The following is an 18,517-nucleotide window of genomic DNA, read 5'->3' as shown; positions in this document are numbered from 1 at the left end:
TTCTTTCATCCATTTTGAATTTATTTTTGTGTCTGGTAGAAGAAAGTGGTCCAGTTTCATTCTTCTGCATGTGTCCAATTTTCCCAACACTGTTTGTTGAAGAGACTTCTAATCATCATATTTAAAGCTATTAAATTAGCTTTTAAGAAAAACAGTTGACAGAATACTGTAGGGTCTCCCTGTCCTATGGACAGTTACATTTCTCCTCATATATCGCTCATATTCCCTTGCTACAACACATATATTCTAAGAGAAAGAAAATGATGTTCTTGATAATGGCAATAAACAGCATATTTAGGGAATTAAGAAGCTGCACTGACATCTCTATCAGTTCTTTCTTTACCAGAACCCACTCTTTTCTTTCTTCTTCATTTCTGTTATATTTCATAGCAATGCTGAGCTCTAACATCCCTCCTATACTTTGGGGATGTGATGCTAATTTGTTATTTCCCTGAGATCTCTCAAATAGGAGCAGTGAACAAAACTAAGTATTTTTTGAACTGACTTCTCAGGGATTGAATGAGCTCTCCAGCCTGGCTTCTTATGTCTTCCAATGTGGTTACCAACCAATACCTACTACTTATCCAGAAATGACGTGCTGATGTGACATTGTTACCAATTTTTTTCCAGCTGTGCTCACAGGCTTATCTTAGGGAGGAAAATTGGGAGTGGGATTAGGAAATCTATCTCTCTTCGCCTAGTGTCAAGATAGAAATGTTCCTGCTAGATTATATGTTCCCTTCTCCACTATAGCTGATACACTTCTAAAGGTGATAGGGTGAGAGAGAGAAAGAGAGATGGAGTATGGAGACAGAAGCATGGAAACCCTGGGAGTTACATATTAGGCAGGGAGTTTATTTTTCTATCCTTAGTCAAAGAATGCTTTCTAGGGAGGCAGAATTTGGGGAGCTACTGCAGTAAAGGGAGTATCATTAGGGTATTCTGGAAATAGAAGGCATCTTCTTCCTGGTCAGGAATTGGATATGAATGAATATAGGACATCTTGAGCATGTCAATCAAAGAAAACAGTAGTCATTAGTTAAATGCCAATGCAGGCACAGACTATTAATTAACACATTGTTGAAGGACACTTAGTATTTGATGGCTGAATTGGAGGGTGAGAAGTGAGATTTTGCTTGGTGTTGATAAATGGCTTTGAAGCAAGGGATGGGGATGCCTAGAGTAATGGTTCCATTGGAAGCTATATTAAGAGGAGACCAAGTGGAGGAATAGACAGTTGTTAACCCATCACTACAATGTTCCTTATTAAGGCCTCAACACTTAAGGTGTTACAAAAATTATATTTCACTTTTAGATTAAAGCAAACAACCATAATTTAGTCTTACCAAGAATATTGTCATGTGCTAATGATTTCTAATGAATACGGTGGCCATTAAAAATTTATATCAGTTGGTTCAGAATGGAATGATGGTGGCTGGTCTTTCTGTCTCTCTCTCTTTCTCTCTTTCTCTTTTTCTCTTTCTGTCTCTCTCTTTCTCCTCTTTTCTCTTTCTTTCTTCTTTCCTTCCTTTCTTTCCCTCCCTTCCCTTTTTTTCTTTCCTTCCTTCCCTTCCTTTCCTTTCTTCTTTCCCTGACTTACAGTGTGCCCTGAGTCTGGTTATATAATCTTAGTAGTCTCATATCAGATCAAGAATATCTTTCGTTGATTATACTCTTTCATCAGTGACTAGCTGTATTAATTCATCTGTTTATTCATGAATGTGTCCTGAGCACTTACTATGTTAAAAACACCATGCCTGGGCATTTGTGGACTTGTTGGCCAAGCTTATCCAAATGGTCTTTTTGCAGTCAGCTATCTTATATGGTTAAGACATTGTCTTTAAGGAATTTTTAGGCTTCATTAATTCATATTCCCTTTTGGGAATTTTTCCTGACTTGGCTTGTTTCCAAATTGTTGTCAATGTTATTAATACATTTTGGATTGGTCCTATAAGAAATGGGAACTTTTGAGATTGTGAATGGATCCAGCTAAATAAATATTGACTAAAAGGAGTAAAAATGCTTGTGCTTAATCAGCTTCTGAGAAAGGGCCCTATGACTTTTGCGTTCTTTTTCACAGAGAATGCTGGGGAAAGCTTTATACTCTGGATTCTGCATCTCAAGAACTTTGCTTATGATCCAGCTTTCCTAATTACTCACTGGTAGAGTGACTTACTTCTCTCAACCTTAATTTTCTTATATGAAAAATGGAAATGATTATTTCCTATTTCATAAAATATTAATGAACTTTCTTAGGGCTTAATAAATGATAAAGCCCTCATGGAGTCAGGAACATCCTCATCCTGGACTTTACCTTTGTGTGCAGGGCTACCTGAAGCAATGCCGGAAGAGAAGGGACATGTTCAGTGATGAGCAACTGAAGGTGATCTTTGGAAACATTGAAGACATCTATAGGTTTCAGATGGGCTTCGTAAGAGACCTGGAAAAACAGTACAACAATGATGATCCCCACCTCAGTGAGATAGGACCCTGCTTCCTGGAGCACGTAAGCATCTTCCCCCTTGGGAAGGGTTTTGAGAGGAGATAGGGAAAAAATGGAAGGAGTGTTTGAACTGTCTGGTCCCGCCCAGTTTTTTGTCCTGTGGTGGAGGAATAGATTCCTATAACCCTGATGAAACCTCCTTGCCAAGGTATGAGAAATTAGGAAGGGTACTGTGATTTGGCCTAGGACTCTTTCTTTACCATTGTCTTCCCTTTTTTCTCTCCTTCAAGAAAGCTACCAGTAGGGTTTTCTTCATTTTCTTTTTTCTGTACCTGTTGGGTTCAGTTTCTCTAGGAACCATTGTTTTGCAAAAGGCTCTGAACATATTCACTGCATGGAAAATCTAAGAATCTAAGAAATGTAGTCAGCATGAAAGTAGGCCCCTTCAAGGCATTTAGAAGAGAGCAATAAGGTAGAGGAAGTGACAAATGTAGGAAAAGGGACCTTGTGACCTAGAGGAAGGAACACTAGGAAACAGCCAAGCAAGGATTTGAGTCCTGTGTCTGTAATGATTGTTTAGGTAATTTTGGGTAAATCCCTTACCTTCTTTGTGCTTCCTTATCTGGGATACAAGAAGGTTTCATTGTACACTTCTGTGGTTCTCTATCTTTTGGGTCTTATTCCCAGATGAGTTAGTTGTTCTGACAACTCTTCTCCTCCTTTGTATAAAGTATGTAAAGGTAATATGTGCTCATGGTACGAAATTCAAATGACACAGAAAAGGTGCAACTTAGGAGTAAATCTTTTTTTAAAAGGTTTTATTTATTTATTCATGAAAGACACACACAGTGAGAGAGGCACAGACACAGGCAGAGGGAGAAACAGGCTCCATGCAGGGAGCCCGATGTGGGACTCAATCCTGGGTCTCCAGGATCATACCCTGGGCTGAAGGCGTCGCTAAACCACCGAGCCACCGGGCTGCCCAGAAGTAAATCTTTTTGCAAATTCCCCATAAGGGATATTTGTTGGGGGACTGTCCTAAGACCACTCTTATATTAGGTGATTACCTAGAAGGACTCACAGGAATCAGCATATAGTCATACTCATGCTTATGATTTATTATAGCTAAAGGGTACAAAGCAAAATCAGCAAAAGGAAAAGACACATGGTGAAAAGTCTGAAGGAAACTAGGGATAAGCTTCCAAGACACCTCTCCCAGTGAAGTCACATAGGATACATTCAATTCCCCTTGCAATGAGTTGTAACAACACATGTGAAATGTTTTCTATCAGAGAAACTCATTAGGGAATTAGTAACCAAGTTTTTTATGGGGGACCGGTCATGTAGGCATGCTCTGCCTAGAATATACCAAAGTTCCAGACTCCCAGAAGGGAAGCAGGTGTTCAGCATAAACCACATTGTGTATACAAACTGTGTAGACACAGTGAACCAGTCTTGTCAGGGAATGGTAAGAACCCTCCTGAGATCCAAGTTCAAGGATACCAGCTAACAACCAACCTTCCAAGCAGGTCTTTCTAAGAATAGTAGTCTTAGGCCTAATAAATTAGCTTTTTCTGCACAGTGTTTAAAACGGTTCAGCCATTTCAGAAAGCACCTGGGCGATATTTATCAAAGCTAAACCTATGTATGACATAGTGTTTCCATACAGAGGTTCATGAGGGAACATTTGCAAGGCTGTTAATTGCATAGTAATCTTGTTTGTGGTGGAGTGCAATTAGAAGCAATTTAGGTATTTACCACCAGGGGATGAATAAGAAACATATAGAGGATGCTTACTATGGGGTATTTTGTTGCAAGAAGCAACAGACTAGATATATGTAGTTATAGTAACAAACAATAGACTAGATGTATGTAACTTATAGCAATATGTATCGATATCATAAACACAATAATTATTGGGAAAGTAGAATATAGAATAGTGGTTCTCTGCCTTGTGCATAATAGTGTGTTTAACAGCATTCATGTACTCTACCCACTGAAGGCCTGTAGTACCCCAACACCACTGAATTGTGACAACCAAAAATGTCTCCAGACAATATCGAATGTCCCCTGGGGGACAAAAAGTACCATTGATCTGTTGAAATGATCACATGCTTTTTTACCCCCTAATCTATTAAAGTTGCAAACTTGTATTAATTTTTTTATGTTAAATGAGCATTATATTGCTGGAATAAAGCCTACCTAATCATGGTACATTATCATTTTTTTACATGTTATTTTGCCTTTTTAAAAAATTTGATGGTTTACCCTTTTCTTATTCAGTTCTACAATGTCATTTTTCTCAGCTTTGTTTAGGTGTAATTTACATACAGTAAGATTGACCTATTTTTAGTTTACAATTTGATGAATTTTAACAAATGTATATAGTTGTATAACTACCATATAATCAAGATACATAATATTTCTATCATTTCAATAGGTTTTCTTATTCTCCCTCTTTAGCCAATCCCTGCTCTCACTCCTGGCCCTTGCTAAATACTGAGGGCCATCATAATTTTACCATAATTTTACTTTTTCTGCAGTGTCATATAAATGGAATAATATAGTAATAGTCTTTGTATTTAGCTTCTTTTACTTAACAGAATGCCTTTGATATCATCCATGGTGTTCTATGTATCAGTAGTTGGTTCTTTTTTATTACTTAGTAATATTCCATTTTATGAATATATCACCCATTCACTAGTGCATTCCAAGATATCTGGGTTGTTTACTAGGTTGTCTCCATCTGGGGTATTACTACATGGTAATAGTTTCATGGTAGTTTGTTTCTTTGTTTTCGTTTTTGTTTTTTGCCATTCTAATAGGTATGTAGTGGTATTTCCTTGTAATTTTAATTTGTATTTCCCTAATGGCCAATAATGTTGAGCATTTTTTCATGTACTTAATTGCCATCTGTATAAAATCTTTGGTGAAATGTCTGTTCATGTCTTTTTTCCACTTCTAAGTAGGTTGTTTATTTTCTTATTGTTCAGTTTTGAGAAATTTTTAATTTGTCATTCCTAAGTTATTGGTCAGATATGTGATTTGCAAAGATTTTTCTCCCAGTTTATGGCTTAGCCTTTAATTTTCTTAACACTGTCTTTAAATAGCATAAACTTTTAATTTTGTTAAAATTCAATTTATCATTTTTTTCTTTAATGGTTCATGTGTTTTGGGTCTTATTTAAGAAAATTTTGTCTAACCCAAGGTCACCAGATTTTATCCTGTTTTCTTATAGAAATTGTGTAGTTTTGTTTACTATATAGGTCTATGATTTTATTTTCAGGTAATTTTTATATATGGTACAAAATAAGAGTCACAGTTAATTTGTTTTCATACATATATCTAGTTGTTCCAGCACCACTTATGAAAAAACTTAGCTCCTACATTGAATTACTTGAACACGTTGATCAAAAGTCAATCATAAAAAAAAAAAAATTAAAAAAAAAAAGTCAATCATATATGTGGGTGTTTATTTTTAGGGACATTATTGTGTTCCAGTGACATATGTGGGTATTGATATTCAAATACCATACTGTTATTTCTTGTTGCTATTTTTTATTAAGATATAATTGACATATAACATTAGTTTCAGGTGTACAACATAATGATTTGATATTTGCATATATTGCAAAATGATTACGAAAAATATGATCACAATAAGGCCAGCTAGCATCTATCACCATACATAGGTAAAAAAAAAATTTTTTCTCATGTTGCCTTGATTAATGTAGCTTCATAGCAAGTCTTGAAAGCAGGTAGTTTAAGTGCTCCAAATTCATTCTTCTTCAAAATAATTTTGGCTATTATAGGTGATTTGTATTTCTATATAAATTCATCCCATCAAAGGTTGTAATATTTTCTCTTCTTTTTTTTTTTAAGTAGGCTCCACATTGTGGAGCCTGATGTGGGACTTGAACACATGACCCTGAGATCGAGATCTGAGCTGAGGTCAAGAGTCAGACACTTAACCAACTGAGCCACCTAGGCACCTTGTTCTCTTATCTTTATTGTAACTATAGGAGGTGATGGATGTTATCCTATTACAGAGTCATTTCACAACATATATAAATCAAACCATCATGGTGTATACCTTAAACTATTACAGTGATGTATGTCCATTTTTTTTCTCAGTAAAACTGGGGTGGGGGAAATCAGCTTGTTAAGTTCTACCAAAAAACAAACAAGCAAAAAAAAAAAAAAACACTGCTGCCATTTTGATTAGGATAGAATTAAATCTGTAGACCAATTTTGGGAAAATTTATAGACTTTCAGCTCTATGACCAAATATCTAAGTTTTCTACAATTTCTTCTAGCATTATTTCTAGTCTTCATTGTATAAATCTTGCCGTTATTTTTTAAAAATTATTTCTAGGTGGGTGTTTTTGCTGCTACTATAAATGTATTTTTATTTCAATTTCCTATAGTTTGTTGCTGTGATAGCTAAATACAATTGATTCTTGTGTATTGACGTTGAATCCTGACACATTACTGAATTTAATAATTGGTTATAATATTTTTTGTAGATTCCTTAGGATTCTATATACTTATAATCATATGCTATTTCTGAACAGTTTATTTCTCCACTTTGCTTGTTTTTTTTTTTTAATTTTTAAGAATCGTTGACACACAATGCTACGTTAGTTTTTATTTCTTCATATACAATCTATATGCCTTCTCTTTCCTTTTTGTGTCTTATTGCACTGGTCAAATGGTAAAAAGCAAGCATCTTTTGTTCTGTACTTGATCTTAGGGGCAAGCATTCCATATTTCAGCCTTGAGAATGCTATTAGCTTTAGGATTTTCATAGTTGGCCTTTATCCTATTGGGAACATTTCTTTCTAATCATAATTTACTGGTGGTTTTTTATCATATATGATTTTTTTTCAAATGCTTGTGTATCTACTGAAATGATTATATGACTTTTCATTTTAATATGTTTTTAATAATAAATTTATTTTTTATTGGTGTTCAATTTGCCAACATACAGAATAACACCCAGTGCTCATCCCGTCAAGTGCCCCCCTCAGTGCCCGTCACCCATTCACCCCCACCCCCCGCCCTCCTCCCCTTCCACCACCCCTAGTTCATTTCCAATAGTTAGGAGTGTTTATGTTCTGTCTCCCTTTCTGATATTTCCTACCCATTTCTAATATGTTAATGTAGTGAATTGGATTGGGATAAATCCCATATAATCATAGTGTTTCATACTTTTAATATACTATTTTGCTCTTTTTAAAATTACGTTGCTTGTCCTGAGAAGGTGAGAGACAAACAAACACTGCATAATTAGAATAGGCTTTAGAGAACTCAGTGACTCCATCAAGTGTAATAACATTTGCATTATAGGGATCCCAGAAGAAGAGAGAGAAGGGGTGGGGCAGAAAATGTATTTGAAGAAATAATAACTGGAAAATTCTTGAATCTGGGGTGGGAAAGAGAGATCCAGGAGGCACAGAGATGGCCCTGACAAATTCAACTCAAGGAGGTCAACACCAAGACACATAGTAATAAATTTGGCAAAAAAAAATAGTAATAAAGAAAGAATTTTAAATGTTTCAAGGAAAAGAAGAAGGCTGGATACAAAGAAAAACCCATAAGCCAGTCAGAGGATTTTTCAGCAGAAACTTTGTAGACCAGAAGAAAGTGGTCTAAATATTCAAAGTACTGAAAGAAAAATATCTGCAGCCAAGAATACTTTATCCAGCAAGGCTGTCATTCAGAATAGAAGATAGAGTTTCCCAGATAAACAAAAGTTAAAAGAATTCATGACCACTAAATCAGTCCTACAAAAAATGTTAAGGAACATTCTGTAAGTTGAAACCAAGAATCAATAAGTAAGGGTATGAAAAACAGGAAACTCAAAGGCAAAAAAAATTAAGTAAAATCAATCAAGAGAAGCACAAAATAGAAGGATATAAAATATAATACCAAATATCTGCAATGTGAAGGAGAGAGAAGGAAAGAGTGAGTTCAAAATTAAGTGACCATCAGCTTAATATAGACTGCTATATGCAGAAGATGTTTATATAAACCAAATGGTAATCACAAATCAAAAAACCATAAAAGAAATGCAAATAATAGAGTAAGGATCCAAGTATATTACTAAAGAAAGCCAAAAAACCATGGAAGAGAGAAGAAGAAATAATAAGAGAAAAATTACAAAGTTAAACAGATAACAAAATGTCAATAAATACATATCTATAAATATTTACTTGGAATATAAAGGACTAAATGTCCCAGTCAAAAGATAGGGTGATAGAATAGATAAAGAAAAAAAGACCCAGCTATATGTTGCCTACAAAAGACTCATTTCAGGAGGAAGGCAAGATGGCAGAAGAGTAGGGGTCCTCAATTCATCTGGTCCCCCAAACTTACCTAGATAACTTTCAAAACATCTTGAACACCTATGAATTCAACCTAAGATGTAAAGAGAGAACAGCCAGAATGCTACATAGAGAAAAGTGATCACTTCTGGCAAGGTAGGAGAGTGGAAAGAGGAAGATGAATGGTGGGGGAGGGAGTCAAGGAAAGCCATGGCAGGAAAGCTGTGCTGCAATCAGGAACCTTACAAATCTGCCCTTAAAACAGTCTTCCCTAACTGAAAAGTCCTCAGTGAGGAAATAGAACAGAACCGCAGGAGAGGCAGTGAAGTCTCAGTATTCCCAGACACACAGTAAGAATAGGGGCACCAGGGAGAAAGTTCACCACAAACCACAGTCCATTCGCAGTAAAGGGCTGGAATACCGCAACTCTCCTGGGGTATCTGGGAGAGGTGCACCAATTACATAGGCTAGCACCTAAACTCTATTTACTCCAGAGCCTGGCAACAGACAGAAGCAGGCTATCCTTTGTTCCTTTCAGGAGAGGCAGATACCCAGAGCACAAGTCTAGAGGTGCAGGGATCTTGGTTCTAGGGCACTGAACAGACAAAGCTGGCTATCTTCCCTTGCCTCTGAGACAGGTGGAACCAGGGAGGATTCAAGATGGTGAAAGGTCTCCTGCTGCTAGGCGCCCAACAATTTGTACAAATCAGTGCCCCTTGTGCCTATCCCCAGAGGCATATAGGTCAGTGTGCACTGAGAGACTGTGATTGGGTACACATGGGGAGGTCTTGGCTCGAGGGCTGGCAGCTGCAATTTTTTTCTTTTAGCCTTTCACCTGAGATGTGTGGCCTCTAGGGAACAAAGGTCTCACAGGACTAACAGCTTCACACAGCCTGGCCACCCAGTAAGGAGTGAGGCATCTCTACCCAGGCACAGACACCTGAGAATCAGCACAGCAGGCACCTCCCCCAGAAGAACAAATGGGAGAACAAGGGAAGACCAAGTTTACTGACAAAGTAGCATTGGAAATCTCCAGGACTGAGGGAAAATAGTATATAGAACTCACAATCTTTTCCTTATGATTCATTTATCTTTCAGATTAAAAGTTTCCAATATTTTTTATCTTTTCCTGACTTAACTACAATATTTTACCAACTATTTGTTTTTAGGTTGTTTTTTTTTTTCCTTTTTGACTTTCATATTTCTACAAATACATGTCTTAGATATGGTCTTCATTTTTAGATTCCTTTCAACACATTCAATTTAATTTTGTTAGGTATGTAAGTTGTGGAATTTTTTTTTGTTTCTTCTTCTTTTGTTCTATAATTGTGGAAGTTAGTACCTTCTAGCATACAGACCAAAGTGCACTCAAAAACAAGTGGATCACCATGTTGGTCCATTCTGTGAGATTATATTCTCTCTTCCTTCCCATTTTACCCCCCCTCGTTTATCTTCTTTCTGTTTTTGTGGTTGATGTTGGGTCTCTATATAAGTTTTGCTGGTTATTTAAATTTGTAATTTAGCACCTTCTAACATACAGAAAAAAATATACACAGAACAAGGAGGATCACCCTCTAGGTCCACTCTATGAGACGATATTCTCTCTCCACATTTAAAAACAATTTTTTTTTACTATTTTTAAAACATGTTTTTCACTTTAGTGGTCTTTTTGAAATTTTTTGCCCTGTTTTTATTTTTCTTTTATTTCCTGATCTCTGACCTCTTTGGAAAGATCAAGGTGTATTTTACTTAGGCTGTGGCTGATGTTTTTGACTCTGCTCACTCATATAGCCATTCTGCACAGGACAAAAAGACTAGAAGGAAGAATTCACCACAAAAGAAAGAACCACAAGTAATACTCTCTACCACAGAGTTACTAGATATGGATTTAAGTAAGATGTCGGAAATACAATTATAAAATCACTGGTGGCTCTGGAAAAAAAAAGTGTAATGGACTCTAGAGATTATTTTACTGCAAAATTGAGATTCAGTCAGTCTGAAATTAAAAATATTTAGCTGATATGCAAGCTAAACTGGATGCTCTAGCTGCTAGGGTTAATGAGGTGGAAGAGAGACTGAGTGACATAGAAGACAAATTGATGGAAAGGAAGGAACCTGAGGAATAAAGTGAAAAACAAGAATACACAAGGAGAGGCTTTGGGAAATAGATAGCTTGAGAAAGAATGATATTCATCTTATTGTGATTCTAGAAGATGTAGAAACAGAGGACCACAAAGTATATTTGAACAATTTGCACTGAGAACATCCCTAATCTGGGGAAAGAAACAGGCATTCAGATTGAAGAGATATAGAGGACCCCTCCCAAATAAAGAAAAAATTATCAATACCCCCAAAATATAATAGTGAAGCTTACAAATTTCAAAGATAAAGAAACAATCCTAAAAGCAGCTTGAGACAAGAGATTCTTAACTTTAATGGGGAGAGAGGCCTGTTAAGCAGGCCTATCCACAGAGACCTGACAACCCAGAAAGAACTGGCATGATATATTTAGGGTACTAAATGAGAAAAAAATGCAGCAAGGAATAGTTTATACAGCAAGGCTGCCATTCAGAATAGAAGGAGAGATAAGGAGCTTCTAGGATAGACAAAAAGTGAATGAATATGAGACCACCAAATCGACCCTGCAAGAACTAGTAAGGAGGACCCTGAAAGCGAATGAGGGAGCCCAAAGAAACAATCTGCAGAAACAAGGACTATATGGGTAATCTATGACACTAAGATCATATCTTTCAATAGTTACTCTGAACGTGAATGAGCTAAATGATCCAATCAAAAGACACAGGGTATCAGACTGGATAAAAAAGCAAGACCCATATATATACTGTCTATTAATGACTTATTTTAGACCTAAGGACACCTTCAGCCTGAAAATGAAGGAATGGAGAACGATTTACCATTAAAATGGTCCTCTAAAGAAAGCTGGGTAGCAATCTTCATATCATATAAATCAGAGTTTATACCAAAGTCTGTAATAAGAGATGAAGAGGAATACTATATTATACTTAAAGGATCTATCCAAAAAGAAGACCTAACAATTATGAATATTTATGCCTTTAATGTGGGAGCAGCCAAGTATATCAATCAATTGATAACGCAAGTTAAGTGATACATAGATAACAATACATTAATAGTAGGAGACTTCAACACGGCACTCTCAGCAAAGGATAGATCTTCTAAGCAGAACATCACCAAAAAAACAAGGTCTCGAATGATATTGGGCCAGATAGATTTCACAGATACATACAGGACATTCCTTCCTAATGCAGCTGAATACATATTCTTCTCAAGTGCACATGGAACTTTCCCCAGAATAGGCCACATACTGGGTCACAAATCAGGTCTCAATAGCTAAAGATTTGGATTATCCCCTGCATATTTTCAAACCACAATGCCTTGAAACTAGAATTCAATGACAAGAAGAAATTTGGAAGGAGCTCAAACACGTGGAGGTTAATGAGCATCTTACTTTAGGATGAGTGGGTCAACTAGGAAATTAAAGAATAATTTAAAATATTCATTAAAACTAATGAAAATGATAATATGACTGTTAAAAATCTTTGGGATACAGCAAAAGTGGTCCTATGAAGGAAATACATCATAATACAAGCCTCCCTCAAAAATTGGAAAAATCTCATACACAAGTTAACCTTGCACCTAAAGCAACTGGAGAAAGAACAGCAAATATAGCCTAAACTAAGCAGAAGAAAAGTAATAAAGATTAGACTAGAACTCAATGAAATACAGACCAGAAGAAATGTAGAAAGATCAAAGAAACCAGGAGGTGGTTCTTTGAAAGAATTAATGTAATAGATAAACCTCTAGCCAGACTCTTTAAAAAAGATAAAAAAGACTCAAATTAATAAAATCACAAACAAAAGAGGAGAGATCACAACCAATAACAAGGAAATACAATTTTTTAAAATGTATTATGAACAACTATATGCCAACAAATTAGGCAATTTGGAAGAAATGGATGCATTTCTGGAAACCTACAAATTACCAAACCAAAAACAGGAAGAAATGGAAAACCTGAACAGGCCAATAACCACTGAAGAATTTGAAGCAGTCATCAAAAACCTCACAAGACACAAAAGTCCAGGGCCAGATGGCTTCACAGAGGAAATCTCACAACCATTTAAAGAAGAAATAATACCTATTCTACTAACGCTGTTTCAAAGGACAGAAATGGAGGGTATACTTCCAAACTCATTCTATGAGTCCAGCATTACCTTGATCCCAAAATCAAAGACCCCACTAAAAAGGATAATTACAGACCAATATCCCTAATGAACATGGAAGCAAATATTCTCTCCAAGATACTAGCCGATTTGATCCAATAGTACATTAAGAGGATTATTCATTACAACCAAGTAGGATTTATCCCTGGGATGCAAGGGTGATTCAACATTTGTAAAATAATCAACGTGATAGATCACATCAATTAAAAAAAATGACAAGAACCATATGATCTTCTCAATAGATGCAGAGAAAGCATTTGAAAAAATACGGCATCCATTCTTGATTAAAACTCTTAAGAGTGTATGGATAGAGGGAACATTTCTCAACATCATAAAAGCCATTTAGGAAAATCCCACAACAAATATTATTCTCAATAGGAAAAAACTGAGAGCCTTTCCCCTAAGATCAGGAACACGACAGAGATGTCCACTTTCACAACTGTTATTCAACATAGCACTAGAAGTTCTAGCCTCAGCAATCAAACAACAAAATAAAAGGCATTCAGATTGGAAAGGAAGAAGTCAAATTCTCCCTCCTTGCAGATGACATGATACTGTACAAGAAAACCCAAAAGACTCCACCCCAATATTGCTAGAACGCTTACAGCAATTCAGCAACGTGGCAAAATACAAAATCAATGCGCAGAAATCAATGGAATTTCTGTACACAAACAATAAGCCTGAATAAAGAGAAATTAGAGAATCAATTGCATTCAAAATTGCACCCAAAACCATAAGATACCTATGAATAAACCTAACCAAAGAAGTAAAGTATCTATAGTTCAAAAAGTACCAAACTTATCAAAGAAATCGAGGAGGATATAAAGAGATAGAAAAACATTGAATGTCCATGGATTGAAAGAATAAGTATTGTGAAAATATCTATGCCACCAAGATCAATTTACACATTCAGTGCAATACTTATCAAAATACTGTGGACTTTCTTCTGAGTTGGAACAAATAATCTTAAGATCATATGGAACCAGTAAAGACCCTGAATAGCCAGAGGAGTGTTGAAAAATAAAATCAAAGCTGGGGGGCATCACAATGCCTGACTTTAAGCTGTATTACAAAGCTGTGATCATCAAGAGAGTATGGTACCGGCACATAAACAGACACATAGATCAATGGAACAGAATACAGAACCCAGAATTGGACCCTCAACTCTATGGTCAACTCATCTTTAGCAAAGCAGGAAAGAATATCCACTGGAAAAAAATAGTCTCTTCAATAAATGATGTTGGGAAATTTGGACAGCCACATGCAGAAGAATTAAACTGGACCATACTCTTACACCATACACAAAGATAAACTCAAAATGGGTGAAAGATCTAAAGAATCCATGAAAATGCTAGAGGAGAACACAGGCAACAATCCTTTTAACTTGGCCACAGCAACTTCTTGCAAGATACATCTATGAAGGCAAGGCAAACAAAAACAAAAATGAACTATTGTGATTTCGCTCATGATAAAAAGCTTCTGCACAGCAAAGGAAACAACAAAACTAAAAACCAGCCTATAGAACGGGAGATATTTGAAATATTTGAAAATATTTGAAAATGACATTGGATAAAGGGCTAATATCCAATATCTATAAAGAACTTATCACACTCAACACCCAAGAAACAAACAATCCACTCGTGATTTTGCAGAACACATGAACAGACATTTCTCCGAAGAAGACATATACGTGGCCATCAGACACATAAAAAAAAAAAATGCTCCATGTCACTTACCATCAGGGAAATGCAAATCAAAACCACAATGAAATACCACCTCACACCCAAGGAGAATGGCTAAAATTAACAAGACAGGAAACAACAAATGTTGGAGAGGATGTGGAGAAATGGGTACCCTCTTGCATTGTTGATGGGATTCCAAACTGGCACAGCCACTATGGAAAACAGCATGGAGGTTCCTGAAGAAGTTAAAAGTAGAATTACGCTATGACCCAGCAAGCACACTTCTGGATATTTACCCCAAAGATACAGATGTAGTGAAATGACAGGATACCTGCACCCCAATGTTTATAGCAGTAATGTTCACAATAGGCAAACTGTGGAAGTAACCACGTATCCTTCTCCAGAAGAATGGATAAAGAAGATGTATGTATCTCAGATACACACACACACACACACACACACACACACACACACACAGTGGTATATTACCCATCAGAAGGATGAATACCTGCCATTTGCTTCAGCATGGGTGGAACTGGCAGTTATTATTGTAATGAAATAAATCAATCACAGAACGACAATTATTATATGGTTTCACTCATATGTGGAATATACAAAATAGTGAAAGGGACTGTAATGGAAAGGATGGAAACTGAGTGGTGAAAAATTAGAGAGGAAGACAAACCATGAGAGACTCCTACCTCTAGGAAACAAAGGGTTTCAGAAGGAGAGGAAGGTGGGGGGATTGGTGGACTGGGTGAGGGGCACTAAAGAGGATGGTTGATGGGATCAGCACTGGGTGTAATACTGTATGTTGGCAAATTGAATTAAAATTTGAAAAAAAGGTAAAAAGACTCATTTCAGACCTAAGGACACCTGCACATTGAAAGTGAGGGAATAGAGATGGCACAAAAAAGAGAAAGTGAGGGAATAGAGATGGCACAAAAAAAGACACAGATCAATTGAACTGAATAAAAACACAGAAATGGACCCACAAGTGTATGGTCAACTAAACTTCAACAGGGCAGGAAAGAATATCCAATGGAAAAAAAGACTCTCTCTTCAGCAAATGGTGTTGGGAAAACCTGGACAGCAACATGCAGTAGAATGAAACTGGACTACTTTCTCACACCATACACTGAAGTTAATTCAAAATGGATGAAAGGCCTAAATGTGAGAAAGGAAACCATCAGGCAGCAACCTCTGTCATTGGCCAAAGCAACTTGTTACTATACTCATCTCTGGAGGCAAGGGTACCAAGGCAAAAATTAACTCTTGAAACCTTATCAAGATAAAAATCTTCTGAACAGTGAATGAAACAATCAACAAAACTAAAAGGCAACCTTTGGAATAGGAGAAGATATTTGTAAATAACAGATCTGATATGAAAGATCTTATCTATAAAGAACTTATAAAAATCTATAAAGAACTAGAAAGAACTTATCAAACTCAATACCTAAAAAAATTAATCCAGTTAAAAATTGGCAGATGACATGAAAAGACATTTTTCCAAAGAATACATACAGATGGCTAGCAGATAAGAGATGTTCATCGTCTCCCATCATCAGGGAGGTATAAATCAAAACTACGAGATATCACCTTACACCTGCCAGAATAGCTAAAAGTAAACAACATAAGATACAACAGATGTTATCAAGGGTGTGGAAACAGGGAAATTTACACTGTTGGTGGGAATGCAAACTGGTGTAGCCACTCTGGAAAACAGTATGGAAATTCCTCAAAATGTTAAAAATAGAACTACCCCAGGATCCAGCAGTTGTACTACTAGGTATTTTCCCAAAGTTTACATTAATATTAATTAAGATAGATACATGTTCCTGATGTTTATAGCAGCATTATCACCACTAGCCAAATTATGGAAAGAGCCTAAATATCCATTGACTGATGCTGGATAAATAAGTGAGATGATAGATAGATAGATAGATAGATAGATAGATAGATAGATAACTCAGCCATAAGAAAGAATGAAATCTTGCCATTTGCAATGACATGGATGGAGCTAGAGAGTATTATTCTATGTGAAATAATTAGTCAGACAAAGACAAATACCATATGATTTCACCTATATGTGGAATTTAAGGAACAAAACAGATGAACAGAGGGGGGAAAAGAGAGAGGCAAAATATAAAGTTGACTCTTTTAACTATAGAGGACAAACTGAGGGTTGCTGGAGGAGAAGTGGGTGATGGAATGTGTTAAGTGGGTGATGGGTATTAAGGAGGGCACTTGTGATGAGCACTGGGTGTTGTATTTAAGTGATGAATTCCTGAGTCCTATTCATGAAGCTAATATTACACAGTATGTTAACTAACTGGAATTTAAATAAAAGCTTGGAAGAAAAAAAAACTTAGAATTTCTTTAAGAAAAAGATAGAAAGTTATTCAAGCTCAAGTAAGGACAGCAGCCCAGAATACACAGTCTTAATATGGAAGAAAGTACTCCAGAAAAGGAGTATTTAATACAGGGTTATATATAGCTTTTTGTTAAATTAAGTCACAAATCATCATGATGAAGGACATTTCAGAAGGTTACAAATGTTATCTTATGCTTTTAGTATATGCAAGGTTGCAGGTTTCAGACCTATGGAAATGGAACTTAGAAAATTTTTACTCTTATCTTTAGTTTGAAATGTTTCTTTTTTGTTATTTGCTACAAAGTAAATGTACAGTCTGTGCTCAGCACAGATATAGAGCCCACACTTTGAAGTTTGGTGAAGTCATTCTGACCCTGATAAAAGTATAGCTTCCCTGGGAGCCCAGGAGCAAGATCCACAAACATTAAAAATTGAACATTTCCTTTATAACTAGACAAGAAAGAACAAACAAAATCCAAAACCAGCAGAAGTAAGGAAATAATAAAGATGAAAGCAGAAATAGATGGTATAGAAACTAAAAAAAAATCAGTAGAACAGATCAGTGAAACCAGGAGCTAGTTCTTTGAAAATATCAACAAAATTGATAAACCTTTAGCCAGATGAGACAGAGAGAGAGAAGGGAGAAAGAGAGAAATGAGGTCAATCAATATTCCTGATGAACATGGGATGCCTGGATGACTCAGTGGTTGAGCATCTGCCCTCGGCCCAGGGTGTGATCCTGGAGTCCTGGGATGGGGTCCTGTCTTGGGCTCCCCACGTGAAGCCTGCTTTTCTCTTTGCCTGTGTCTCTGCCTCTCTCTCTATGTGTCTCTCATGAATAAATAAATAAAATATTTTAAAAATATATTCTGGATGAACATACATGCAAAAATACTCAACAAAATATCAGCAAAGCAAATCCAACAATGTTTTAGAAATCATTTACCACAATCAAGTCGGATTTATTCCCAGAAAGCAAGGGTGGTTCATATTCAAAAATCAGTCAACATCATATATCACATCAGTAATACAAAGGATCAATAAGACATATGATCATTTCAATAGATGCAGAAAAAGCGTTTGACAAAGTACAACATCTAGTCATGATAAAAGCCTTCAACAAAGTAAGTTTAGAGGAAATATATTTCAGCATAATAGAAGCCACATTTGAAAAACCCACAGCCAACATCATACTCACTGGGAAGAAACTGAGAGCTTTCTTCCTAAGGTCAGTAACAAAATAAGGATGTGCTCTTTCACCACTTTTATTCAACATATTACTGATTCCCTAGCTACAGCAGTTAAACAACAAAAAGAAATAAAAGGCTTCCAAATAGATAAGGAAGAAGTTAAACTTTCCCTATTTTTAGATAACATGATACTCTATATAGAAAACCTGAAAGACTCCACCAAATACCTGCTAGAACTTATAA

General features: G+C 36.1%; 1 protein-coding gene across 12 annotated transcripts in view; it reads left to right on the top strand.

Moving 5' to 3' along the window:
* Positions 1 to 18,517, top strand: part of ARHGEF9 (Cdc42 guanine nucleotide exchange factor 9) — a 206,497-nt gene that overhangs the window by 129,013 nt on the left and 58,967 nt on the right. For all 12 annotated transcript variants that reach the window (XM_041741718.1, XM_041741725.1, XM_041741724.1 and 9 more), the window contains one exon: positions 2,327 to 2,506. In XM_041741718.1, coding sequence (XP_041597652.1) covers positions 2,327 to 2,506 — 180 coding nt within the window. The remainder of the gene's footprint in view (positions 1 to 2,326; positions 2,507 to 18,517) is intronic.

Source organism: Vulpes lagopus, chromosome X, assembly GCF_018345385.1.
Source record: "Vulpes lagopus strain Blue_001 chromosome X, ASM1834538v1, whole genome shotgun sequence".
Classification (NCBI taxonomy): domain Eukaryota; kingdom Metazoa; phylum Chordata; class Mammalia; order Carnivora; family Canidae; genus Vulpes; species Vulpes lagopus.
The sequence above is the reverse complement of the archived record's forward strand: the minus strand, read 5'-3'. Positions and strand labels throughout refer to the sequence as shown.